General features: G+C 58.3%; 2 protein-coding genes across 17 annotated transcripts in view; one reads left to right on the forward strand and one right to left on the reverse strand.

Moving 5' to 3' along the window:
* Window positions 1–25425, forward strand: part of KCNG2 (potassium voltage-gated channel modifier subfamily G member 2) — an 88521-nt gene extending 63096 nt beyond the window's left edge. For 3 of the 8 annotated variants that reach the window (XM_060311163.1, XM_060311164.1, XM_060311162.1), the window contains exon 4: window positions 8628–12236. In XM_060311163.1, coding sequence (XP_060167146.1) covers window positions 8628–9428 — 801 coding nt within the window. In that variant the 3' untranslated portion in view covers window positions 9429–12236. Of the gene's footprint in view, window positions 1–8627; window positions 12237–12274 lie in introns of those variants that run through there. The other 5 variants (XR_009566537.1, XR_009566536.1, XR_009566534.1 and 2 more) reach the window with 5 other exon arrangements.
* SLC66A2 (solute carrier family 66 member 2) overlaps window positions 11889–26527 on the reverse strand; it is a 49737-nt gene continuing 35098 nt past the window's right edge. For 3 of the 9 annotated variants that reach the window (XM_070047081.1, XM_060311166.2, XM_060311165.2), the window contains 2 exons: window positions 25135–25351; window positions 11893–14395 (listed from right to left, as the gene is read on the reverse strand). In XM_070047081.1, coding sequence (XP_069903182.1) covers window positions 14188–14395; window positions 25135–25351 — 425 coding nt within the window. In that variant the 3' untranslated portion in view covers window positions 11893–14187. The other 6 variants (XM_070047082.1, XM_030868263.3, XR_009566538.1 and 3 more) reach the window with 5 other exon arrangements.

Genomic DNA, 26527 nt, shown 5'->3' on the forward strand with positions numbered 1-26527 from the left:
ACTGGTGAATTCTACCAAAAGTTTAAGGAAGAAATGATGCCAGTTCTGCACAATCTCTTGCAGAAGGTAGAACACTTCCAGTGTTATCCTGGCACCAAACCAGACAAAGACACTAAGGAAGGAAAAAACCACAGACCAGTGTCTCACATGAACATAGATGCAAAACTCCAACGAAATGTTAATAAATCAAGTACGGCAATGTATAAAAGGGGAACACATCGTGACTAAGTGGAACTTTTCAGGAAAGCAAGCCTGGTTCAACTTTTGAAAATCAATCAATGTAATTCACAGTATTAACACAGCAAAGAAGAAGAACCATCTGGGGCTTCCCTGGTGGCGCAGCGGTTGGGAGTCCGCCTGCCGATGCAGGGGACACGGGTTCGTGCCCCGGTCCGGGAAGATCCCACATGCCGCGGAGCGGCTGGGCCCGTGAGCCATGGCCGCTGAGCCTGCGCGTCCGGAGCCTGTGCTCTGCAACGGGAGAGGCCACAGCAGTGAGAGGCCCGCGTACTGCAAAATAAATAAATAAATAAATAAGCAGAGCCATCTGGTTATCTCAATAGATGTGGAGAAAGTGTTTGACAAAAGTCAACACCCATTCACGATTAAAACAAAAGCGTTCAATTCTAGAAATAGCGGGAATTTCTTTAACCTGGTGGAGAACACCTATTTAAAAAAACCTACAGCTGATGACATACGGAATGAGAAAGATAAATGACGATGCTTTCTCCCTGCCATGGGGAATAAAGCCTATTAATTCAGCATCGTTCTGTAAGTCCTCCCCTGTGCAATGAAGCAAGAAAAAGAAAGACAAGTATATGATGGGAAAGGAAGCAGCAAAACTATGAACACACAAAACATCCCAGGAAATCCACCGAAAAGCTTGTGGAATGAATGAGTCAGTTACATGGGGTCAGCACCCCCAGGTGTATTTATCCAAGAGAAATGAAGCCCCGCAGCCGCTTTGCATCAGCCCCAGACTGGAAAGCACCGCCACGCACACCCACGGATGCAGGGGTAACTGGCGCGTCCATGCAACAAGCCGTCAGCAAGAGAGCAAAGCAGCGCGAGTCTCAGGATACGACGTGGGAAAAGCAGACTCGAAAGTCCACACGCGGCGTGAGTCCGCTTATGAGGCGTCTGGAAAAGGCAGGGATCCATGGTTGCCAGGTTGGGGTGGGGACGGCCTGGCTGTAAAGAGGCGGCGCGGGGGCCTCGGGGTTGGTAGCGGTGGCTCCGCGGCTCCACCCCCGGCCTCACCGGAGCGCGTATCCTTCCACGTCAGCCTGTGGGCTCGTGTCTGACAGTCCCTGAGAACCCACTCCCCGAACGGGCTTTCCAGGCCGAAGGGTGCGCACCCTTGAAGGCTTTTCAGATGTATCTGTGAGACGTTCGTGCCGATATATACTCTGCCCAGTGTTCTGGGCCCCCCTTGATCCTTGGCCTGGGGCAGGGGCTCCCGTGACCCTGGCCTGGTGGGGAAGCGGGTGAATTATGGAGCTCCTGAGGGGAACAGCTCAGCAATTTCTGATAAACGTGAAAACGTTCTTGTCTGCCAGCCCGAGGCTGCCACAGCCCTGGAGGAACGCTAGCGGTTCCGTTTGGTTTTTTTTCGGTGACGGTGGCTAGTAGCGTTCACGTAAGGTTTGCAGTCCGGCACGGAATCTGATGTGCGGCCTCGACATTTCTGGATGTGCGGGGACATGGACGGTGTGGCCACACAGCCCACTGCCCTGCGTCCACGTCGCGGTCAGCGCAGGTCGACGCCGCGGTGACGGAGCCGCTTCCTTGGGGGCAGCGGCCTCTGGTTCTTGAGCCGCAGGTAATTGAAGGACGCCCAGTGACCCTTCCGGAAGGAGAGGGGAGGGACCCAGCGCCCAGGGCAACGCCGGCTGGAGCATCACGCAGAGACTCGCAGGCTGGTGCCGAGATCCCGTCCGGGGGAGGGGGCGGCGTCCTGCGGCCTTTCCCTGGGAAAGGAAGTCTCCCGTGGGACCAGACAGGACCCAGGGCTCTGGGGGAGGTGGCGGTGCCTCACGGGAGCCCTGGCGGAGCCCGTGAGTGGCACCAGTGCAGGCTGTGCGGGGGGAGCTGCAGCCTGGGGAGAAGGCCCTGCCTCCAGTGCTGGGGGCCCTGCCCACCCCCATCCAGCTCCCACCTCAGCCCCACAGCCATGCTTCTGGCCTCCTGCCCTAGAGGACGACCAGGCCACCCCAGGGCCCCGCAGCCGCCGAGGCCAGTTCTGGGCCACCCGCACCTCCCTGTCCCTTCTCCCCCCTCCTCAGGAGCCCCCTTGCCTGTGTGGGACCCTCCCTCCCACCCCCAGCCCGGCTCTTGCACCCCCAGTGAGAACCCCCTGCACCTGGTTCCGGTGAGTGGCGGGCCTGTGATGGTCGCGCGTGGTCCAGCCTGCGGAGCCCAGGGGTTCCTTACAGCAGATGCTGCGCCCTCAGCTCCCCGCACCCACGGGTGGCCGGAGGCGGAGGGGCCGAGAGGGGGTCAGGGCTCCAGTGTGGTAGCGGCCCAGCCAGAGAAAGGGGCTCTGGGTCCTGGGATTCCCTTTGCTGCTCCTGTTTCCTCTGTGGAGCCGAAAGGTGCTTGTGATTCTGAAGGGGGAGCCCTTTCCCTGGGCTCTGGGGGTCGCTGGTCCATTTGAGTGGCTCTGGCACGTTCCAGGCCGTCTTCCTGGGGTCAGAGGTGGCCCTGCGGTTCTCACGGGAACACCCCCGGGGGACGCGAAGGGTGGTGTGGAGGTGAGACGGTCCCACCCACCGAGACCAGACACGGAGGTCCCCCACTGCCTGCGACCGTCCCAGGGTGTAGGGTCCACCTTCTCTCCCTCCAGAAACGACCGATCCGGAGTCTCTGTGTCCCCCACAAGCCCCCGAGACCCGAGCCCTCCCTTCCCACCCCGACAGCTGGGGGGCGGCAGCCGTTAGCAGACGCCCCGTCCGGCCCTGATGGTCAGCCCCCGGGGGGAGCGGAGGGCACGAAGAGCGGACGACTGGGGCCCCCAGCCTCGAGCCGGGCAGGTGGGGTGTGAAAGGTCCTCTCGGCTTGGGCAGGGGCGGCATCACCCCGCGGCCGGCGCACAGCAGCCCGTGCGGGGCAGCTATGGCCTAATTACCGGCGTCAGTGAAAGTGCAGGCAGTGGGGCCTTCAGAAGTGGGTGAACCAGCGGAACATAGATTTACCGCTGACCCAGTTTTGGCCAGACAGGCCAGATGTGTCAAACTATGATAAATCAGCGTCATTTTCTGGACTCAAAGTTCCAGACATAGCTGCCTCCAGTGAACCTCCTGGCTGGTCCTTGAGGGGGTGAGGGGAGGCGCTCACAGTACGCGCCTCTTCCCGGACCCACCGGATGGGTCTGGCCCCAGGCCGGAGCGCTGGGGTCGCTTCTCCAGCACGGGGCGGGCGGGCCGGGGGGCCTTTGTCCCTCCCCCACCAGCACACGTGGCCGCAGCCCACCTGAAGGGGGGCCAGCGGCTGCACTTGGCCCAGGGATGACGGGGGACCCAGAGCCCCAGGTCGGCCTGGACGAGGGGGCGTCGTCGGGGGTGCTTCTGGGGCGGTGGGTCACGGGACCCCCAAGCACCCCTTGGGCTGAGGTCATCAGAGTCCCGAGCAGGTGAGGCAGGTACGACCTGGGGCTCCACCTTCCCCTCCCGCTCACCTACCAGCGGGTCCCCTTCCCCCGCCCAGGTTTCCAGCCCTGTCAGTCCCCACGGCCCCAGCTGCGCCTTCCTGCCTAAATCCTGGAGCTGCTGTGTCCTAAGGCCCCAGGCCCAGCGGGACGCCCCATGCCAGGTGGTCAGAGGCCCGGGGCATCAGCGCCGCCGGGGAGGCGCTGTAACCTCTCAGAGCCTGACAAGGGTGTGCCCCAGGCTCGCCCTCAGGGCTTGGAGCGCCCACCCCCACCCTCGCTGCTCGGGAGTGGACTCGGCTTTTCCACCCGTGTGCCCCACGAGCGGGTCCGAGACCGAGGTGGGGTGGGAGCCCTTCATCCAGCTGGAGCCGCCAGCACCTCTGTTTGAGGATGGACCTGCCCAGTGACATTCAGGGCTTTATGCTAAAGCGGTGACCTTCCGGGGCCACACGGGGAAGTAAGCACACGGCCGGGAGGGTGACTGATGTAGAGGCCAAGGCGCTGGGCTCAGACAGCTCATTAGTGAGAACGCCAGGCTCCGCTCGATACACACAAAGCGCCCTGGGCACTGGGCGGCTGGCTCCGAAAGTGCAAATCGAAGAGGTTAGCGGGAGTCGGGGTGCCCCAGGTTCCCCATTGACACGTTGGTGTATGGCTTGGGGAGCAGCCCTGCGGGGTCCTGCCCACCTCTGCGCCCTCAGGGCACCGAGGCCAGCGCTGCAAATGTCTTCTGAACCACGACCTGCTCCCCGTTGGGAGCACCAGGCGGGTCCTCACTTCCGGTCCGCTTGGCGACGGAAGCTCACCACTTCTTGCTGGGCGGGGACTCAGAGGGACGTGAGCCAGGTGGGGGCGGTGCAAGGCCCCGGGTCCCCTCACGCCCGGTGTGAGCCGCGCCGAGACTGACAGCAGAGAGCATCAGGGGCGTCCACTGAGTCTGGTGTGTTCTCCTGACCTTTCCTTCTGTTCCTCAGCAGTGACAGAGGTAACCTGGGGAGGGGACTTGGGCTGGCTGGGGGCTCGGGGTCAAAGGTGAGACGTGGCCAGACGGGGGCAGCTGGGGAGGTCTGCACACTCTCTGGCTTCCGCTCTGGACGCCCCTGCACACGGAGCCCCGACACCGGGGTCCTCACTCACTGTCCACACCCAGCCAGCCACACTCTGTGAGATTAATTAATGTCTTTTTTAAAAATTAGCTTTGCTGGGCTTCCCCGGTGGCGCAGTGGTTGAGAGTCCACCTGCCGATGCAGGGGACACGGGTTCGTGCCCCAGTCCGGGAGGATCCCACATGCCGCGGAGCAGCTGGGCCCGTGAGCCATGGCCACTGAGCCTGTGCGTCCGGAGCCTGTGCTCCGCAACGGGAGAGGCCGCAGCAGTGGGAGGCCCGTGTACTGCAAAAACAAAACAAAAAACAGCTTTGCTGATATATAATCCACACACTGTACAATTTGCCCAGTTTGAGTGTACGATTCAGCGGGTTTTCATATGTTCGCAGGTTGTGCTGCCATCACCACCGTCTGATCTTAGAGCATTTCCACCTCGCCAAAGAGACCCAGTGCCTTCAGTACTCACTGCCCGGCCCCATCTCTCCCCCCACCAGCCCCAAGCAACCACGGATCAACTTCGTCTTTATAGATTTCCTTGTTCTGGATCCGTGAGAACAGAACCACCCAGCACGTGTCTTGTGTCACTGGATCCTTTCACTCTGAACTATCTTCAGGGCTCGTCTGTGGTGTGACAGGAACGAGCGCTTCATTCCTTTCCGTGGCCCAATAATGTCCCCTTGTACGGCGCCACCAAGTTTTGCTGATCCATTAATCATCGGATGGACATTTGGGTTGTTTCCAGTTGTTGTGAGTCGTGCGGCCACGAACATCCGTGTGCAGCTTCTTTGTGCACGTGCATGTTGACTTCTCTGGGCTCACACCTAGGATGGAATTGCAGGGTCATGTGAGGAACTGTATGAGGAACAGCCAGGCTCTTGTCCAAAGTGACTGGACGGTTGCATGTTCCCGTCAGCAGTGCACGAGGCCCTGATTTCTCCAGCACTTGTCGTCTGCTCTTTCATTCTGGCCGTGCTGGTGGGTGTGAAGTGGGACCTTCGAGTGGGTTTGATCTGCACTTCCCTGATGATTAACGGTGTTGAGCCCCATTTCATGTGCTTCTTGGCCACTTGTGTATCTTCTTCAAAGAGAGGTCTATTCAGATCCCTTGCCCATTTTTTAAATTGGGTCGTTTGTCTTTTTGATGGTTGAGTCGTAGGAATTCTTCCTGTATTCTAGATACAAGTCCCTATCGTACATGATTTGTAAATATATTCTCCCGTTCTGCGGACTTTCTTTAAAGACCTCATCTCCAAAAAGTCACCTTCTGAGGTACTAACAGTCAGGGATTGAACAGAAGGGTTTTGAAGAGGAGCATTTCAGGCCTTTGAAGCGATTACGTTTTAAATTTGATTAAGTTTAATTCACCTATTTTATCTTGTTTGCTCCTGCTTTTGGTATCACATCTAAGAAGACTCTGGGATCACTGGTTTTCAGCCTGAAGACCTTCCTTTCGAGTTCTTGTAAGGCAGCTCTCAGTCTTGTTTATCTGGGCAAGTCTTTATGTCACCCTCATTTTTTAATGACAGCGTTGCTGGATGTAGGATTCTCGGGTGTCTTCTGAGCACTTTGAACACACTGCCCACTGCTTTCTGCTGAGATGTAGGCGTTATCTCACCAGAGTGAGCTCTGAGGTGACCTGTCGCTGTCTCTGCTGCTTCCAAGGTTTCCTCCTTGTCTTTGGCGGTCAGCATTTTTCCTGTGATGTCTTTTCCCTGCTGGAGCTCAGTGAGCTTCCTGGGTGTGTAGGTCCTTGTTTTTCAATCGATTTGGAAGTTTTCAGCCACGGTTTCTCGAACACTCTTCTCCTCCTCTCCTCTCCCCTTCCTGCTGGTACCTGGATTCCCTGGTTCCAGCACGATCCTTGCGTCTCTCTGTTCTCAGCCTGCGTAATCGTCACCAATCGATCTTCAAGTTCACCAAACCTTTTCTCTGACAGTTTACATCCACTGCTGAGCTCCTATAGTGAATTTTTTGTGATTGTACTTTTCAACTTCAAAATTTCCACTTGGTTCTTTTTAAAGTTTTCTTTATTGATCTTCTCCATCTGATGGAACGGATTGTCATCATACCTTCCACTACTTCTTCTTCTTCTTCTTTTTTTTTTTTTTTTTTTTGCGGTACGCGGGCCTCTCACTGCTGTGGCCTCTCCCGTCGCAGAGCACAGGCTCCGGACGCGCAGGCTCAGCGGCCATGGCTCACGGGCCCAGCCGCTCCGCGGCACGTGGGATCTTCCCGGACCGGGGCACGAACCCATATCCCATGCATCGGCAGGCGGACTCTCAACCACTGCGCCACCAGGGAAGCCCCCTCCACTACTTCTTTAATCAAGTTCTCCTTAGTTCTGTGAATGTATTTATAATGGCAGTTTTGAAGCTTTTTGTTAAATCTGACGTTTGGTCACTCTCGTTGGCAGTTTTGTTGCCTGATTTCTGATGTGTGGGTCATACTTCACTGTTTCCTTGCCTGCACTATGATTTTTTATTGAAAACTAGACATTTTAGACAATACAATTTAGGAACACTGGATATTGCCTTCCCCTGTTCCCCAGTTCAGGGCACATTACTGTCATTTGCTTGTTTAGTGATTGGTTGGATTATTTTAGTGAAGTCCATTCCTGCCCTGCCCCCTGCCCCCCCCACACACACACGCACGCACGCACGCACGCACGCACACATGTTCAGCCCTTGGCGCTGCTCCTCTAAGAGGCCCAGTCACCCTGGGAGGACACTGCTTTTGGTAGCACTTGGGTCTCTTTCCCTGACGGAACTTTGAAAGTCCTCTAATTGCTGGCTGACTGCTCTATTGTTTTCAGCTGCCCTTGGGCATAAATTCCTCTAGCAGCCAATCCAGCCGCTTCGCGGCTCTCAGGATGGAACAGTTTCTGAGGTCAGCTGATACTCGTTCTGACTCCAGGAGGGCTCCTCCAGTTCTGCACCCCAGTTCTCTCCTGCAAACTGGCCACCCCACAGCCTAGGCTGTGTCTTCATTAGGTCCACAAACGTCCTCTTGTTTTCCTTCACTGCAACCTCTACCACTCTTGAGAGCACCCTTGGGTTTGAACTTCACCACTTTCTGTTGCAAATGAAGTCGGTTCCTCTGGGAAGTGATCAGGGGCATCTCACTCACAGTCTGCGTCTCCGCTACACAGCATCTCTGTGCCAGGGCTCTGGGCCTGGGGGTGGGGCAGTGGCAAGCTCCTTCCTTGGTGACCCCAGTTCTCTGAGCTGAGTGCTCTGCAGAGAGACGGGGAGCCAGCGGGCTGAGGTCCTCTCTGTCGTCTCTCCTGGCATGGAACCACCCTCACAAGCGGGGGCGAGGGCTCTGGGGCTCCCGGCATTCTCAAGGTACAGCCTCCGTTCCACTGCAGGGGTGGGGGCTGAGTGGGAGCAGGTGTCCCTCTTCCCAGCCGCACTCCCCGGGGACTCAGCCCACGGGACCAGGGAGCCCCGCGTTGGTGGCTGCAGCCTCTGGACTGGAGCCCCCTCCTCGCTGAGCTGGGACGCTGGGGGAGTCTCGGTTCAAATACCAAAGACTCTCCTTTTTAAACCAATTTCCACTGATTTTCTTGAATACATTTTTCAATTTCTGTTGTCCTTAGGAGTGTTTCCAGAGACTTTAAGTGGTTGTTTTTTAACGATTTTCTCTGGTTTTGCTGGGGAGCTGGTCCGCTGAGCTCTGATTGCCCTCCTGTGGGAAGCCAACCTCCCAGTAAATTTTTGTGTTGTTTTTCTTTTTACAGGAATTGGGCTTTTTTGGTTTACAACCCTTGCCCTTACAGTGGCACATGTGCACGGGTGGGCGTCAGGAGGAAGGGCAGCCCGGGAGGGACAGGCCTCCCTGCCCCCAACACGTGTCCCCTTCTCCCCCCCCAGGGCGAGTGCTCCCCCAAGTGCCGCAACCTATTTGTGCTGGAGACGGTGTGCGTGGCCTGGTTCTCCTTCGAGTTCCTGCTGCGCTCGCTGCAGGCTGAGAGCAAGTGTGCCTTCCTGCGGACACCGCTCAACATCATCGACATCCTGGCCATCCTGCCCTTCTACGTGTCGCTGCTCGTGGGCCTGGCGGCGCGGCCGGGCGCAGGCGGCAACAAGCTGCTGGAGCGCGCGGGGCTGGTGCTGCGGCTGCTGCGCGCGCTGCGCGTGCTCTACGTGATGCGCCTGGCGCGCCACTCGCTGGGGCTGCGCTCGCTCGGCCTGACCGTGCGCCGCTGCGCACGCGAGTTCGGGCTGCTTCTGCTCTTCCTCTGCGTGGCCATGGCCCTCTTTGCGCCACTCGTGCACCTGGCCGAGCGCGAGCTGGGCGCGCGCCGCGACTTCTCCAGCGTGCCAGCCAGCTACTGGTGGGCCGTCATCTCCATGACCACCGTGGGCTACGGCGACATGGTGCCGCGCAGCCTCCCCGGGCAGGTGGTGGCGCTCAGCAGCATCCTCAGCGGCATCCTGCTCATGGCCTTCCCGGTCACCTCCATCTTCCACACCTTCTCGCGCTCCTACTCGGAGCTCAAGCAGCAGCAGCAGCGCGCCGCCAGCCCCGAGCCCGCCCTGCGCGAGGACAGCACGCACTCCGCCTCTGCCTGCGCCTCCGTCGCGGAGGACGACGGCTCGCAGGGCCCCGACGGTGCCGGCCCGACCGGGGACTCCGCGGCCGCGCTGTGGGCATCCGCGGGGCCGCCCTGACCCGGCGGGGACGCGGCACCGGCGAAGAGGCTGCTGCCCTGGAGCTCCAGGACCAGAACCGCATTCTCGCCTCCCGCTGCGCACGGAGGGACGGGGACGACTTTGGGGGCCCGGCTCCCTTTGCCATGCATGTTGCTCGCTCCGCACAACCCAGAACTTGGCCCGGGGCTGACCCCGGCCTGAGTCGGGGGGTCACAGCCATCCTGTACTTTCCAAGAGTTGAACTCCAAGGAGCGTCACCAGCCTGTCCTCCGCTTTCCTTCTGCCTCTGGACTTTTGACTCCGTGATGGCCAGCTAAAAGTAAATTCAGCGATCCCAGAAGCTCCAAGCCTGTAGCTCGTCCCCAGGCCTCACTTTGACCTTCCCCTGCGCGTCACTGGTGGGGGTGGGGCGCAGTGGGGCTGGGAGAGGGCACAGTCCCTTCCTGCGCCCGCCGTGTCACCCACAGTGGGCCATGCCCATCAGAGGGGGTCTCCTCATCACGCCTGCAGAAGCCCACATCGCTGCCGAGCGATAGGGACAGAGGTGTGACACTGATGCTCACAGCACGCCAGTTCCTTCGGGGGAGGGAGGGAGGTCCCAGCCCTGACCTCTGACCTTCCTTCCCCGGCACAAGCTCCGTGGGGATCTTCCGGGATCCCTCCTCATCTGTTCGCCCCTGAAAATGCCCGGCAAAGCTGAAGGCCTGCATGTCAGCCGGCCCCACCCTCCCCTCGGGCGCCCCGGCCCCGCCCGGGGTGACTGAGCTGCTTCTCTGGAGGCCAGAGGAATCTGTGCTCTTCACATCGCTCGTCACCCAGCACAGCTGGTCGTCCGGGAAGAACTGCTTCCTCCTGCGGCGCGGGGAGGCCTCGCCGATTTTCCCTCCAAGGGTTCGGTCAGCGGTGGAGTAACCCAAGGCAGCTGTCCTCTGTCCTCCCCCACCCCACCCCGCTGCAGTGGCTCTGAGGGCACCCAGGCGCCCTGAAAGACCAGAGGCCACCTCGGGTCACGGGATGGGGTGCCCGTCGGCCATCCTGCTGGGAACCGCGGGTGTGTGGGGAGGGGCGGAGCACACCCACTGCCCACCGCGCGGGCGGAGCGCCAGCCGCTGGCTTGTCTGTTCCGTCTCCCCACCGCCACCCCGACCCCCCCCCAACACCGTCCCTCCAGCTGCGCTCTGGAAGGCTCCGCTGGCTGTGGCCTCGGTTGCCCATCGGGCTTGGGGGCCGGGAACTGGCCAGGTCCCCGCCGGCCTGCTCCCTCATGCACGCCAAGGAAACCCAGCCTGGAGACACTCCTATGGGACAGCTCTGTGCGTCTCCCGCAAGACGTGGTGTTGCCATCGCTGCCCCCTTGGCCACCTGCTGAAAACGCTCGAAAGCACTGCAGGAGGGAGGACAGGAGACTGAGTTTGCGAATGCAGCTGTCTCAACTCCCCAAGTGCTGTGCAGAGAGCAAAGGTCAGTTCCCGCCGACTCACGACTCGCTCGCGCGGGGGCACAGGGTTTGCTCTGGCCACCAAACCAGTGGGCAGGCTGAGTGGGCCAGGCACACCCCTTTGCACCTGAGTTTCCCCATCGGTACAACCACAGTGATCCAGAAGAGCCCTCTGGCTCCACAGCCCCAAGATGCAGGATCCTGGTCCCCGCCAGAGCTGTCTGGTTGACCCCAAAACGTCTGCAAAGCGTTTAGGGGGTGACTTGCGTCTGTGACATCCCAGGAATCAGCCAGCGCTCCCCTTCCCCTCAGGGCTGCTTTCTGCACAGGCTGTGCATCCTCCCTTGGGCCCTGACGGGCCCTCCCCCACCCCCAGCTGACCCGCGTGTGCCACTCAGACTGAACAGGGCAGCTCCAGGGCTGAACATGCTCCACTGTCAATGTTGAGGGTTGGAAACCCCCATATTTGCTTCCAAAATAGCCCCAATTCCTGTACTCCTTATCTTTGGGGAAAATGCATCCCCCGCCTCTGTGTGCGCGCGCGCGCACACACACACACACAGACACACACACACACACACACAGTTTCTTCCTGGCCAGCTGGATACCAGGGCTGGGGTGGTGAGGGCAGCTCGAGAGCTGTGGGCAGGGTGCCGGCACCGTTTGCAGCTCTTTATCTGCTCAGAGCTTTCAGAAGCTCAACTGAACGAGATGAACTTTCTCACGCACCCCAGGAGCTGGGGCAACAGCACCATTTTGTTCCCATTTCCAAAATGCTATCCTCGTTGAGAGGAAGAGCTATAAAAATAAACAGGACATTTAGGGTTTGGGGGAAAAAGTGACCTTCTTCATATATTTTTTTCACTGGAAGCCCTGCTTCTCGTGGGGCTATTAAACGTCTGCCCTTTCCCCGGTGGATGGCTGTGCCCAGAGCTCGGGGTCAGCGCTCTCTTGGCCGGGGCAGCAGCTGGGCCTGTGAAACAGCTCTCTCTTCTGTGTCTGAAGGGCAGCTCCAGGGCTCGCTCCCCAGAGGAACACAGGAGCCTGTTCGGTGCCATTTCCCGGCTCAGCAGTGAAGTCCCCAAAAGGTACCTTCATGTTTTTTGTTTTTTTTAGTATTTGAACTTCTACGGCATTCATTTTTTAATTAAAATAGTTATTTTCAATTAACACATTATCAGAAGGAAAACAAAATCTACCCGCAGAGCAGGACCCCTGTCCTGCGTGACTCAGCACAGGGGCTCCAGGGTCCACACCGAGGCTCCCTGCTGCCTGGGGCGGCCGCATCGGAGTCACCACCTTTGATCAGCTCCCTCAGACTCTCCGAGGCCAGCGCCACAGGCTGGGGTGACTCGCTGAAAAAACGTAAAATATATCACTTCCATGTATTTCGACTCTGTTGATTTTTTGGTCTTGCCCTCAGCAGAAATACTCTCCACGAAAAAAGAACTGCTCGGTACAAAGGGATCCAACCCTACTTGCTATACGGAATTACCGGTTTTCCTCGAAACACTTCTTCTGGCCTTGAAAGGAGACACTCCCCAACCTTTTGAGGCACCCCCTTGTTAAGGGAACTGTGTGAACTGGCGGAGACCAGGGCGCCACCACCTCCCCCCGCCTGGCCCTGCTGGCACAGGACGGTCACTGTCCCCGGGGGCCTGAGGGAGCAGCCCCGGTCTCACAGGGGCCACAACTGTCCCCCACGGAGGAGACGCTGGCCCAGCCCTTCCCTGGGGTCCCCTGAGGTGAATGAGGACGAGACCGGCCCTTTACTCTGCCCTGGACCCCCCACTCCGACTCCACTCACAAGGCCACGCTGGATCCATGAGCAGTTTATTGAATTAAAGCCACCGACAGAATCAGCAGTGCTCCCACACGTGGCATGTAGGTCACCCCTGCAACTGGTAACGCTTTAATTTGGAGGCAATGACTGCTACAGACATCTCCTTTCATTTTTAAAAAGTAAACGTTTTCAAAGCATCTTGCAGGCCAGAGAACTAAGCAGGATCCTCAAACATTCAGGAGTTTTTGAGGAAAACTCAGGAGGAGGAAACGGCTCCGCACGCCGTGCACTGGCCACGGCAGACGCTGCAGCTTTGGCACCAGCCCCAGGACCGTGGACACTACAGAGCCACCCCTCTGCCTGGGGGAAGGAAAAGCGCCTGCGGGAGCCGTGTGGAAGCATCTAAACACTTGCCCTGCGGGGCCCGGAGTTGGAGCAGGGCCGCTGGGCACGGCTGAGATGCTCGTGTAAACCGAAGGGGGACCAGTGTCAGACCAGCACCCCACCACCACCAGGCACAGCGGATGCGGAGGGCTGCACAGGAGGAGGGTGGCGGCAGGGACGCCCTGCACAGCATGGGGGAACACCTGCCTCGCTGTCCCCTGCCCTGACCCGCAGGCATCTCCAGGCCTGGAAGACAGATACCTAAGGCCATATCTGCAAGCACACGGTTCCCAGAGGAAAGGGATGCCTGTGCAGTAGCCCTCCGTGGGGATGGCCAGTGGGTCTGCCCGGCCCCAGGCCCAGGCCCTCAGCCTTCCCAGGCAGCCCCGGGGGCTGCTGCACCCGCCATGCCCCAGCACCCGCAGAGACCCCAGGCCCCGCTCCCAACACCCTGGGGCTCACACTGGCCAGAGCCCGGCTGGAGACGGTGTGTCCACGGCAGCCTGCCCAGGAGGGGCCGGCAGAGCAGCGAGGCCACTGGGGGCCCTGGAAGGGGACCTACCTAGGGTTTCGCACCCAGAGCCCTGTGATGCTTTGGTACCTCACCCCCACGTGTCCCGGGCCCGACCCTGCCGGGAGTCACCCCCAGCCAGTCTGAGGCTGCGGGCTCCGTGGGCTGGGACCTGGGCTCTCCTGGTGCCGTTCCTCACTCCTGCCCCCCGTCTCTCCCATCTTGGGGCTCCCCAGCCCAGCTGCAGGCCCCCTCGGCCCCATCAGCCACGTCGAGGCCACGGGGGCTGAGATGTGGAGGTTTCCTGAGCTCCTCGGTCCTGCAGGGCCCAGGGTGGCCTCCTCCTGGTATGTGAACATGACTTAGGCTCCAGCCAGCAGTATTTTGAGCCAAAGTGGGAGAGGAGACCTGCTTTTCCGTCACCTTGAGAGCAGCAGGCGCCCAGCCTGGGGGAAAACCTGCTCACACGAGTCCCAGATAACAGAGCACAACATCGGCACCCAGGCCCCATCACCCCCCGAGAGCCGCAGAAGCTGAGCAAGACCCAATGGCTGGGACCCTGTCTCGGGGCCGCAGCACCCACCTGCCCCACTCGGGGAGGACAGGTGGCCTGGCCGGAGCCCACGGCCCGTGGTCCCGCATCCTCATCCTCCCAGCTGCCTCAGAGGGCCTTGGCGCTGGCAGGGTGCGCTGCGTGGGGGGCCGGCTTTAGGGGGTGGCGGGTGAACACGTAGGCCTGCCCCAGGATGGCCAGGTCCACCAGCACCTGCAGCAGGCCGCACGCTGAGAACTGCAGGGGCGCGCCGTTCAGCAGGAAGTAGGCCGTCTTGAAGGTGTCGCCGCTCGTCCACATGAGGACCATCTTGATGCTGTGGAGACACGAACGGTGGTCAGGGCTCACAGACCATGGATCAGGGGTCACGACCCCTGGGTCGGGGGACATAATCCAGGGGTCAGGGGCCAAAATCTAGGGGTCAGGGGACATAACCCAGTGCTTAGGGGACATAACCCAGGGTCAGGAGACATAACTCAGTGGTCAGGGGTCATAATCCAGGGGCCAGGGGACATGCGAGGCCTCCTGTCCTGGCCATGAAGCCACTGCGTGCATGGCCGCAAGGACAGGAAGGCCCTTCGGCAGGAGCAGCCTCAGCTCTCCAGAGCAGGGGAGGGGCTGGCACAGGGGCCGAGCCCACACGGCCTCACAAACGTCCCATCCTTCCTGGCTGCAGGCACATCAGGTGTGTGTCCCTCGGGAGACACGCTGTGGCCTCAGACGGGAGAGGGAAGACCACCACCTCCTCATGCCGCGTCCCACAGGCTGACCCTGCAGCACGAGAACTGGCCTGGGAGGGGCGGCCCTCTGCCCCCCACACCTGCACCCAGGGGTGCTAAGCAGGAAAGCAGAGGCTGCCGGGCGAAGCAGGGTGATGCGGGCTTCTCCTGGGAATCCCCTCCAGGCCAGGCCCCTCACTCAAAAGACAGCCTGAGGGCGATTCCATTCCTGGTCATCGGTGCCACTCCCAAAGTCTGAGATCGGTCCGTGTGGCACAGAGCGGCCCCGTGTCATCTATCGCTCACGTCTGCACACACCTCTCCACACACGGCATCTAACGCCTGGTTGCCAGGTAACGGGCATGAGCACCATCATGTTTTCCTGCATAAAGTGTTTAAATCAGACCCACTCCCACAGCAGGCACACACTGCGTGGCTCACTAAACCAGACCACGGCTTGAGGGGGGGCCGCCTGTCACAGGGAGGAGGTGAGGACCCTCAGGGACAGGATGACACCAGGCTGGAAGCCGTCTGTGCCCCAGGTAGGGCGGGCACTTTGCGCCCCTGAGGTGGCCCCGGTTCACCCCAGAGCTGGGCGACCTCCGACCCCAGGTCAGCTCTTATCAGTAAAACCAGGCGAGGAGCCCGTGGCCCAGTGCAGGGATGTCCATGTCCCCTGCTCTGCCCACAGGAGTGTCAGCCCGACCGTGCAGAACCGGGACAGGAAGTGGACAGCTCCCCTGACCTGCACCCACAGCGTCTGGAGGCTCCCGTGATCCTTAATCAGGAGAATGACTCAGGGCACGGGGAGGCCCAGCAGGTTGGCTCCCGTCGACCCTGCAGCCGGCCCACCCATCTGAACAGCCCAGCGCGTCTCGCTTGGCTTGTCGCGTTGACTCACGTGGCGTTTGAAGACTTCTGTTTTTAATTAGCTGATACCTAACTCTGCATTTAAAACTCCAGGTTGTTATATATCATCAGTCCTTTTTCTCTGGCTTTCCACATTTATTTGACTTTGGTTTTTAGCAGTTTGTGATGTGATGCATGTTTGGGACTTGCTGAACATCTTAAAGCTGTACGGTGATCTTGCATCAAGTTTGGGAGGTCTTCAGCCGTTATTTCTCCGGCATTCTCTTCTGCACCAGTCCTTCCCCTCTCCTGTGGGCTCAGGCGACACGAATGTTAGATTTCATGGTGCTGTCCCTGAGTCTGTTCTCTTTTTTTCCCCCGATTTTTTCTCTGTTGTTCAGACTTTCACTGATCTTCAAGTTCATTAATCCGTCCTGTGTCGTCACCATTCTGCTACTGAACTACTGAAGTGTAGTTTTTATTTAGCTACTGTATTTTCAAGTTAAAAATTTCGGGCTGGCTTTTCTTACAGCTTTTATTTCTCTCCTGAGATGGTCCGTCTTTGCATTGATTTAAAGAGCGTCTGCCGTTGCCCTTTAGAGCAGTTACACCAGTGCCTTGAAAATCTGATAATTCCAGTATCTGTCACCTTAGTTGACTGTTTCTCGATTCTTTGTTGTCTGTTGATCGTCTTTTGAGAGTTGCTGAGATTTTCCTATTCTTCGTGGTGAGGAACTTGGGTTTATATCCTAGACGTTTTTAACGTTCCATAAGGAGACTGTCTTGCTTCAGTCCTGTGGAGAACGTCGTGTTTTATGTTCTACCAGGGAACCGACGCGGTTGAGTTGAGTTCAAGCTGCAAGTTCTGGGTGGTTTTCAGGGGCTACGGCTCAATTTCTGCTCAGTTTTCAAAACCACTGCGGCGCTACTCGTATCTGCACTGTGTGGGCAGCCCTTGGTGGCCAGGCGGGGACTTGGGTGGTGGTGTGCCCCGCAGGTCCTGGAGGAGAGCCCTTCCTGCCCCTCAGACCAGGCAGAGCGGCTTCTCTCGGAGCTCTCTACCCAGCACACCATTCTGGACTTGGGGCTGCGCCGGAGTCCAGGCTGGCAGATGTGAAAAAACAAAACGTCAATCCGTCTGCTCCAGCACCCAGAGCTGCTCCATCCGTCCCGTCCGGATTTGTAGCTGCACCCGAGGGGAAAGACGGGCCCTTCGTGGAAAAGATCTGAGATTAGCAGCATTCCATCACTGGCCACCCTGTGCCCCGTCCCACGTTTTGCTGGCCTTCGCTGACTGGTCCCTGTGGACACCTGACCTAGTAGACCCCGGACGATGGCTGAGGAGCAGCAGGGAGAATGCCTCACTGCTGTCATCCCTTCTCCGTGGCATCTGTCGCCGCAAAGTTGTGCCTCTCTCTCCGTCTGAATTCTGTCCTGCTCTGGTGCACCAACTCGGAATTTTAGAGTGAACTAGTGGTGTGAAAAATGGCCTGCAGGTGACTGCATCACGGTCCGGGGACACAGGGGACTGGACAGGGGCCGCCCACAGCGGTATCTGGAAAGAGCAGCAGGTGGGAGCACAGGGGCTGCCCAGCAGTGGCTCGGGTCAACCTGCACACGTAGAACCCCGGGGGGATTGCAGAGGCTGGGCGGGAGGGAGATGCACATGACACGGTGGAGAAACGCCCCAGAGTGACAGCTGCGGTGGGAGCGGTGTGCGCCGGGGGACTGGGCACCAGTGTGGCCGGGTGGCACCGGGAGGCTGCGGGCACCTGGGCAGACCGGAGCCACCCATCTGAGCTACAGAGATGCCCAGCCTGCCAGCGAGGCTGCTCCCAGCGTTCCACAGCTCGGAGCACCTCCATTTCAAAGGAAAACCCACACCCACAGAGCAAGCATTTCAAGGAGAAGCTCCCCCAAGCAACCGCTATGTCTACAAAAGGCCATGAAGACAGGAAGAGAACCAACGAGTCATAAATGAGTCTAGTTCCATCTTACAGAATTAAGAGCTGAGGCCCAGTCTCCCCCAGAGGCACCCGAACTTAATAGGAGACTCAAAGACCCCCCCTCCAAAAACAAACAACACGGAGTGGCCTGTGCGGCCCCTTTCACAGAGGAGAGGCTGAGGCATAGAGAAGTCGGGTGGCTTGCCCAAGGGCACACAGCGAGTGCCTTACCCTGTGGGAAGGGCTGGGGAGGGGGCGGCAGAAGGCACAGCTGGAGCCTGGCCCGGGCTGGTGTCCGTCTGGGCCCTGGAGGCACAGGTGCACCTTCACCCCACAAGTGGAGACGTGAGGTCACTGCAGAGAGCTGGGCCCTGCCTGACGCACACGAACATTTTTAGCTGCCCAGGCGCCTCCCCGGGCCCGGCCCACAGTCAGCTCTCGCCCCGGGGGCAGGAATCCGACAGGCCCCACCAGCAGCCCCACGTGTTGAGGGCTCGGGGCAAATATTAATCAGGCTGCTCCCGGCCCGTCTAAGCAGCAGACCAGTGCCAGCCTGAGCGACGTGAGCCCTCGTGCAGGGCGCTCTGGACATACAAGCTCGTGCCTCGCACCCTCTGGTCACCCCAGACCCTGCGGTGCCCTGTGGACGTGTGCCGAGCCCAGGCCCATTCTCCCCACACGGGTGTTAGGTCATCCTTTACCCTCAACAGCTATCGGGCAGGGCGAGCCCCGAGGCTTGGCTACCACTGGCCAGCAGGCCAGGGACGTCCTCGTGGACACCACGTCCGGAGCTCGCCTGCTGCGCACGGCTGGGTCTCCAGGAAGACCCCTCCTCGACAGAGGGCTCAGCTGGCCCAGGGCTCCAGTGATGCGGGGGGCGCAGGGCTCAGAGAACCTTGCAGAAGCCGGTCTGGGTGGGAGGGGAGACTGTCCCCAGGCTGCATTCCTCCAGCTCAGGGGGCGCCGGGAAGCTGGATTCCGTTTTCTAGGTCCCCCCTCACACCGGGCCCCACCCCAGCTGCTGCCTCAAATGCCTGGCCCTCCCCGCCCTCGTGCTATTTTAATCCGGGCCCCCGGTACCTCATTCTTGGCTCCAGCATGTTTCCTCCCCAAGTGAGCAGGCAGATGACTATTCCTAAAATACCTCTCACCTCATCCTCGCCCCATCCGGCCGTCCAGAAAGCCTCCGCCCGGCCAGTGCCCACGAGGTGAGAGCCTCACCCCTGCGCCTACCCCGGCCCCGCCAGCAGCCCACACACCTCCCCGGCCGCGCCTCATTCCCACCTCCCGGCCCGGGCCACACCTACCCTCCTGTCCGCCTATCCAAAGCTCCCCGAAATTCAAACCCTACCCAGAACACATCCCACAGGAGTAGGTCTTTGTGACCGTGGGTCACAAGAAACAATGGTTTCTCGGGTGTGACATCCAAAGCATAGCAGTTTTTAAAAAAGATCCATTGGACTCCATCAAAGTCAAATCTTGTGCTGCAGCGTGAAAAGCCAGCACACAGCGGGAGAGGATATCTGCAAATCATGTATCTGTAAGAACAGTTAAAGATCTCTACAACTCAATAATGAAAGACAGCTAACCAAATTTTTAAATGGGCAAAGAATCTGGATAGACCTTTCTCTAAAGAAAACGCATAAATGGCCAATAATCACAGGAAAAGGTGTTTGATGTCATTAGTCACCAGAGAAACGCAAATCAAAGCCACAGGAGATCCCACTTCACACCCACGAGGATGGCTACAATCAAGGGGTCAGAGGGTAACAGGCGTTGGTGAGGGTGTGGAAAAGCCAGAACCCCCGAACACCCCTGGTGGGGACAGAAGATGGTGCAGCCACCAACTCAGCAATCCCACTGCTAGGTGTATTCCAAGACAAAGGAAAACATACATCCACACAGAAACTGGTACACAAATGTTCACAGAAGCACTTTCACAACAGCCGAAAAGATGTCAAACCCAAATGTCTACCAGCTGAAGAAGACATAAGCAAAACCTGATCTGTCCGCACACTGAAATATTATCCAACCTTAGAAAAGATGGACGCTGACAGATCGTACGTGGACGGACCTTGGGAACATTATGCAGAGTGAACGCAGCGAAGGACCTCGCATCGTCTGATTCCATTTACATGACGTGCCCTGAGCACAGAGCCGCAGAGACGGAAAGCAGACCAGTGGTTGCCCAGGCCTGGCGGCGAGGGTGGGGGAAACGGGGAGTACTGATGGGTGTGAGGCTGCTTCCTGGGTGACGAGAATGTCCTAAAATTAGATTGTGGTGACGGCTGCACAACTCTTTGGAAGTCCTAAACTCCACTGAATTGCGTACTTTAAATGGCGATGGTGTGACAGGTTACATCTCAAGGAAGTTTTTTTTTCTTTTAAGTTCCAGGGCTTTTGCTGAATTCTAATTCCAGCCCTCCTCGTCCATCGACTGGACCCTGGGTGTGGCGTGTGCGCACATGTGCAGGGGTGTGTGGCGTGTGCGTGTGTGTACTGTGGCGGAGAAGCGTGTGTGGGAGCCCAGGCGTGCGCTGTTACCACGTGCATGGCATTCTCCGCTCACACCATTGTGGGCTGATTACGTGTCAAGGACGACAGAGGAAGATGAGTGGGGGCTGAGAAGTGACGTACGTGCGGCCCCCGGGGGAGACGCCACCCTGATTCCCGAGCAGCCAAGGCAAGGCTCCAGGCGCCCAGCTCCAGGTTCAAGGGCAACGCCGGAGCCGGACCAGGTGGACACTTCCCGGACGCTTTCCGTCAAGGCAGGAAGTGTCCCCGCTGGGACAAGGCAGCGGGCTGGGGCATCCCCACCATACCACGGGGGCCGCGCACGCACACACGCACGCGCCTACACACGACCTCCTCTCGTGGCCCCTGCTCGCTCCCGGGCTTCCCGCCTGCCCCTCCCCCTCCTCAATCGTAACCGGTTCCCGGATGGTTTTCCCCACAGCTGGCCTCCTCTTCCAGTCCCACCCGCCCCCAGGCTCTCCAGTAATTACTTGTTGGGGAACATCTTCCGATCCGGCCAAAACGCGGAGGAAGGAGGAGGGAACTTCCGCACTAATTAGTAACATGATTTCAAAAGCGACAGCACTTTCTCGTACTGGTTCAGAAGCAACAGTCACTCAACATTTTGTAAAGGGAAATCATCAAGTATCTCTTGCATTTCCTCCAAGAAATGTACGTGTGTGAAAATGAGTGTGTGCATGTGTGTGTGTGAGCATATGTGCATGTGTGTGTTTGAGAATCTGTGCGTTTGTGCGAGTGTGTGCATGTGAGCGTGTGCACACACCTGTGCGCGTGGGCTCACACCCTCTAAAGGCGTCATGGGTAGGCCCTTCCAAGCAGGTCCACAGGAGATGAAGCTGGCCCTCAGACAGGACCTCACAGCCCCTCCCTTCTTACACCTCCTGACGGTCTTCTGTCTGAAGCAAGTTGAGGCTGAGTGTCTGCAGCAGATCTGTGGTGGCCCTGACCACAGGGCTCTGAGAATCCCAAATCCCAGCGGGTCCAGGGCTTCTCCATCAGAGAAGGTCAGGGGGTGAAGCAGCCCTCCCGGCGGGCTCCCTGGATGGATGCCTGAGGACGCTGGGTCAGGCCACGCAGAGCGGCTGCTGGGAAGTGGGGACGAGGGGCAGAGGCAGCCCTGAGACCAAGTCCTGAGTCCGGGCCTGGGTGCAGGAGAGGGAGGAAGGCCTCTGGTCCTCTGCTTGGGACGGGAGCAACCAACCTCAGGAGGCTCCTGTGTCCATGCCGAGGGGGGCTGACCATGCAGCCGGCCGGAGGGTCCTGTGTCGGGGCAAGTTCTGGTCTGAACCTGGGCTGAACCGACCCTGCTAAGTGCACACAGGGAGCCCCAGCCTCTCTCTTCCAGGCCGGGATGTGGAAAGCGCAAGGGGCGCTTTCCTCACAGCCCCACCCTCCTCGCCCCACCCAGGGGCCCGCGATCCGCCCCGTAGGAATCAGGCTACAACGTGACAGGCTGGACACTCGGGGGCAACCATGCTCGCCACAGCTCAGGCTCCAGCGGGCATCCAGGCTCCCTGAACACACGGGTGGCATCGTGCTGGCCCTGGGGACGAGGGAAGGGTCAGACGCAGGTCAGACCAGCCCGGGCTGCACAGGGAAACCTAAGAGTCTCATTTTCAGGATCGTGGAATCGGATTTGCTGACGTGTGACAGCCAAGCTGTTCTGAAGACACGTCACTGAGCAAGGAAAGAAGGCCCCACCCTGGGGACAAAGTGACAAAACGGAGCTTGGCAGGGATGGAGCAGAGACCGCGGTGGGGCTGAGGGAAGACCCAGGAGAGGGACGCGCGGAGGCCCGGGTGCCCGTGAGCTGCGCTGGGAGAAGCCTGTGCCGGCGTTGCACTGTTTACGCACCTGCTTCAGGTTTAATCCATCAATGCGTGAAAATTCCTTTACCTTAGAGTTTCTCTTACACAGACTTCTTCGAAGAAGCACAAATTTTACAGGAAACAAAACTGTAACCAGGCTCCAGCCCTGTACTCACTCTCTTTCTCAGCACTCAGTCTGTGCTCACGGCTAAGAAAAAGGGTGTTGGCCCTTTAAATACACACAGAGCAAGGTCACCTCTCTGTTAACTCCAGCTGAGCAGAGAACCTGTGACCCTCCCGTCACCTCCGGTCACCTGTAGGACACGCCACCCCACACCACACGCAGAGGCCCCCAGCGGCCTGGCCCTGCAGACCCTCCCACGGAGCCCTGCCACGACAGCAACGCTGAACAGGCCCCTAACCTAATCACACCTCCACCCAGAGCCGGCTCTGAGCGGCAGGGCCCACGATTAGGTTAGTCGTCTTAACGAGGACGAGTGGGGCTCTTGAGAGGACCCTGCACTCCAAGCTGATTGAATTAGCGGCCCGTGCCCATGTCCGTGACAGAGACTGCCCCCCTCCGCTGGCTCCGGGCCCTGCTCGGGCCCCGCCGGCTGGCATGGAGCGGGTCTTCGTCCCCGCGCAGCCGGGCCTTCTTGCGACCTGCTCGCGGCACTGACCGCAGTCTCCTTCCCTTCCCTTCCGCCTTTGCCTTCTGTCTCCTTTACCCAGTGCCACCAGGCAGGCGGGTGGTCTGTTGGGGGGAGGGCACTGGGGGAGAGGAGCTGCGGTCACCAAAGGCTGATGACCACACGCATCCTTTCCGCCCTAAAGTCAGAACCTCAGGAGCACGTGCACCACCCGGGCTTCCTCCTTTCAGGTCCAACGCCCCAGGTACCAGGGCCTTCTGCGCATCCTGTCACTCCCGAGGTCACCCTGAGACAGGAAGGGGGATGGCCACGCCCACGGCCGCGCTTCTGCAGAGCAGCACAGACCTCTGTGGTGCGGCCTGGCGTCTTTCCAACACTGCCTTTGCTGGCTGAGTCACCACAGCCCCACCAGGGACAATTCCCACTGGGGCCTTCTGCAACTTTTGCTGTTGTGCACAAATTCTCCAAGAACTAGCCCGATCAGCTAGGTACCCACACTGGTAAATCTTCCACATTCATACCTGCTTCCCCAAGTGTTCTCACTTTCCCGAAAGTGATTTCGAGTATCAACTATTTTAGTCCTTCATGAGTTCATTCAATAAATATTTACTGAACTGAACTGCTGTAATTTTCCAAGCACACTGTCAGGTGCTGGGGAAAGAAAGAAACAGGATACAGTCCTTGCCTTCAAGGCTGTCAGTCAAGTAGATGAGCTGGGCAAATTAAAACATCCGTGCATCACTGTCAGATGGCAAGGATGTTTCTGGAGAAACATGGAGACGGTGGTCAGATAAAAGGAGGTTTAGAAGGTCAGCCTTTTAAAAGACAGCTGCAGTCATGTGTCCCATACCCAAGATAAGAGGATCGCACACAAAAACAAAGGGTTAGTTAAAATCAGGTGTGACACAAACTTCAGCTTCTTGGAAGACAGAATCGTCTCCCTGTTCCTCCCCCATACACCCTGGACATTACACAGAGACACAAGACTCTCAAAGGTGGGGAAAAGGCCACAGGAATGCCAGACTTGGAGCTGAAGAAGCAGGAAATGCCAGGAGGCCCCAGGAACAGGGTGTTCTCTGTGCAAAAGACCAGGAAGGGTGCAGCCTGGCAGAATAGGCAACTTTAGCCAATAACTGCTCTACTCCAAACAAAACAGAAAAAAAGGCAGCCCCACCACCACCCGTGATAGCAGAGGAGGGTGGAAATCCTAGACGTTTACTCCTGCCAGGCGTCCCAATCCCCTGGTGGTAAGAGTGTCCCTCTGCAAAGGAAAACAGGGTCCGGCTGCTGGGTCCTGAAAGGCCAATAAAGAGGCAAAGTTGGTGGAAAAAAAAAAAAAATTATAAGTGGAGGGAAACATCACATATATAAAATATACTACATTAAAAATATCACAAAGGGAGGTAGAGTTTCTACACTTCACTAAAAAAATCTATACAGAGAGATACCCACTCAAAAACACCATAGATAAATACTCATTAAACAATAACTCCCCATCCTCCCCTCTTCCTAGCCCCTGGCAACCACCATTCGACTTTCTGTCTATGAATCTGATGCCCCTCAGTCCCTCGTATAAGTGGAACCGTACGGTATTTGTCCTTTTGTGACTGAGCACGTCCTCACGACTCCATGAAGTAACCTGTGTCAGAACTTCCTTCCTGTTAAGACTGAATAATATTCCATTGTATGGACAGACCACATTTTGTTTATCTATTCATCCACTGATGGACACTTGGGTTGCTTCCGTGTTTTACCTGTTATGAATAATGCTATTATGTTATGAACATGGGTGTACAATATCTCTTCAAGACCCTGCTTTCAATTCTCTTGGTTATATGCCCAGAAGTAGAATTGCTGGGTCACACTGTAATTCTATTTTTAATATTTTGAGGAAATGCCATATTGCTCTCCACAGCAGCTGGACCACTTTGCATTCCCACCAAGAATTCCAATCTTTGCCCATCCTTTACCAACAAGAATTCCAATCTTTGCCCATCCTTTACCAACACTTGCTGTTCTGTTTTATTGACAGTCACCATCCAAACGGGTGAGAGGTGGCATCTCACCGTAGTTTTCATTGTACAGGTCTTCCACCTCCTTGGTTAAGTTAATTCCTAAGCATTTTTTGCTTTTTGATGTTCTCATAAATGGAACTGTGCCTGAGGGAGGCAGGGAGCGCCTGAGACCTGCTCTTGGTGGTGCTAAGGGGGAGGAGGCTGCCGCGTCGTTTCCTACATTAAAGGGCTTGAACCTTCTGCCTTCGGGAGACATCTGTGGACCCCGCCTCCCGTCCATGGCCCGCAGTGAGCTGCTTCACGGGAGGGTCTCGGCTTCCCCTCACCTGTCGCACAGGAGCACACCTGCTTGTACGTCAAGAGGTCAGAAGACCAGCGTCCTAACCCGAAGCTAGTCTTGAACTGAAAGCGAAGCAGCAGATGTGCGCATGGGTCCCTGCCGCGCCCCTACCTCATGCCCTCCGTGGACACGGGTCCCTGCCGCGCCCCTACCTCATGCCCTCCGTGGACACGGGTCCCTGCCGCGCCCCTACCTCATGCCCTCCGTGGACTGGTGGCGGTGGTTGCGGCAGAGCTGCGGCATGCCCAGCATGGCCTCGGTCAGCACGGCCAGGAAGCCCAGGCTCTCCACGAAAAGGGCCGAGTCGATGGACAGGTAGGTGACACAGCCCGCCACACCGGTGAAGGCCAGGACACACTGCACGTAGTCCCCAAAGCTGTCCCAGTGCCAAAAGTGCTGGGGGTCGAGGTCTAGGGCGAAAGGGAGAGAAACGTGAACGAGGTGTGCAGGCCAAGGTCAGTGGGGGAGGACGGGACCGAGTGAGGAGGCCAAGGTCAGTGTGGGAGGACGGGACCGAGTGAGGAGGCCAAGGTCAGTGTGGGAGGACGGGACCGAGTGAGGAGGACAAGGTCAGTGTGGGGAGGACGGGACCGAGTGGGGAGGCCAAGGTCAGTGTGGGGGAGGACGGGACCGAGTGGGGAGGCCAAGGTCAGTGTGGGGGAGGACGGGACCGAGTGAGGAGGACAAGGTCAGTGGGGGGAGGACGGGACCGAGTGGAGAGGTCAAGGTCAGTGAGAGGAGGACGTAAACCGTGGGCTCCATCTGCCACCATTACGGCATTTCTGAAGGAGCCTTGATACAGATATTAGCTCCACATAAAAGACACTAAAATCCTTAAATTCTTCCTAAATAGTCTGAGAGTGTACTGCGGGCTGGTCCAGAGCCTCTGGAACCTCTCTCCTGGTTAGAATCCCCATTCCTTCCCTCTACAACTTTGGATTAATTTTGTTTCTCCATTTCCTCAGATGTAATAGAGGAACAATAGTTCCTGCCTCCTAGGGTTGTTTTATTGGTTAAATGAGTTTATCTTATGAATCTCAAAAGTACCCAGCCCATAGTAAGGGCCCAGTAAAAATGTACGATATCACCACACACTCAGCTGGTACGATGTTATCGTTTGCCGCACAGACGTGTCCTGCCGACACCAAGTTCACAAGCACTCACACAATGAGCAGTCCACACGAGCTTCCTGGGCTCGGGCAGAGACACGCGGGGGTCCTGGGCACAGACGTGGTGGCCGGGAAGGTCAGGGAACGGGGATAAACACGGAGGGAGTTGGGGAGGGCGTGACGTGCCGAGCCTGACCCCGTCCTTAGACTGGTAAGGTCCAGAGCCCGGCACCCCTTCGGGAAAAGGCCCAGCAAGGGCTGCCAGCACGGGCGAGGCCACCAGGAGTCGGCCGTCCAGGGGGCCGGGAGGCGCCGTGGGGGAGGGTCCAGGCTGCACCACACGCCCCGTCCCCCACATCCAGGTCTCCCACTACCTAACCCCACGTGAGGACACTGTGGGCATCGGAGCTGGGAAGGGGGAGGGCAGGCAGGGGCGCCAGAGGCGGAATGGACACAGCCTGCGGCTCTGAGGTCCCC

Source organism: Globicephala melas, chromosome 13, assembly GCF_963455315.2.
Source record: "Globicephala melas chromosome 13, mGloMel1.2, whole genome shotgun sequence".
In the NCBI taxonomy this organism is placed as follows: domain Eukaryota; kingdom Metazoa; phylum Chordata; class Mammalia; order Artiodactyla; family Delphinidae; genus Globicephala; species Globicephala melas.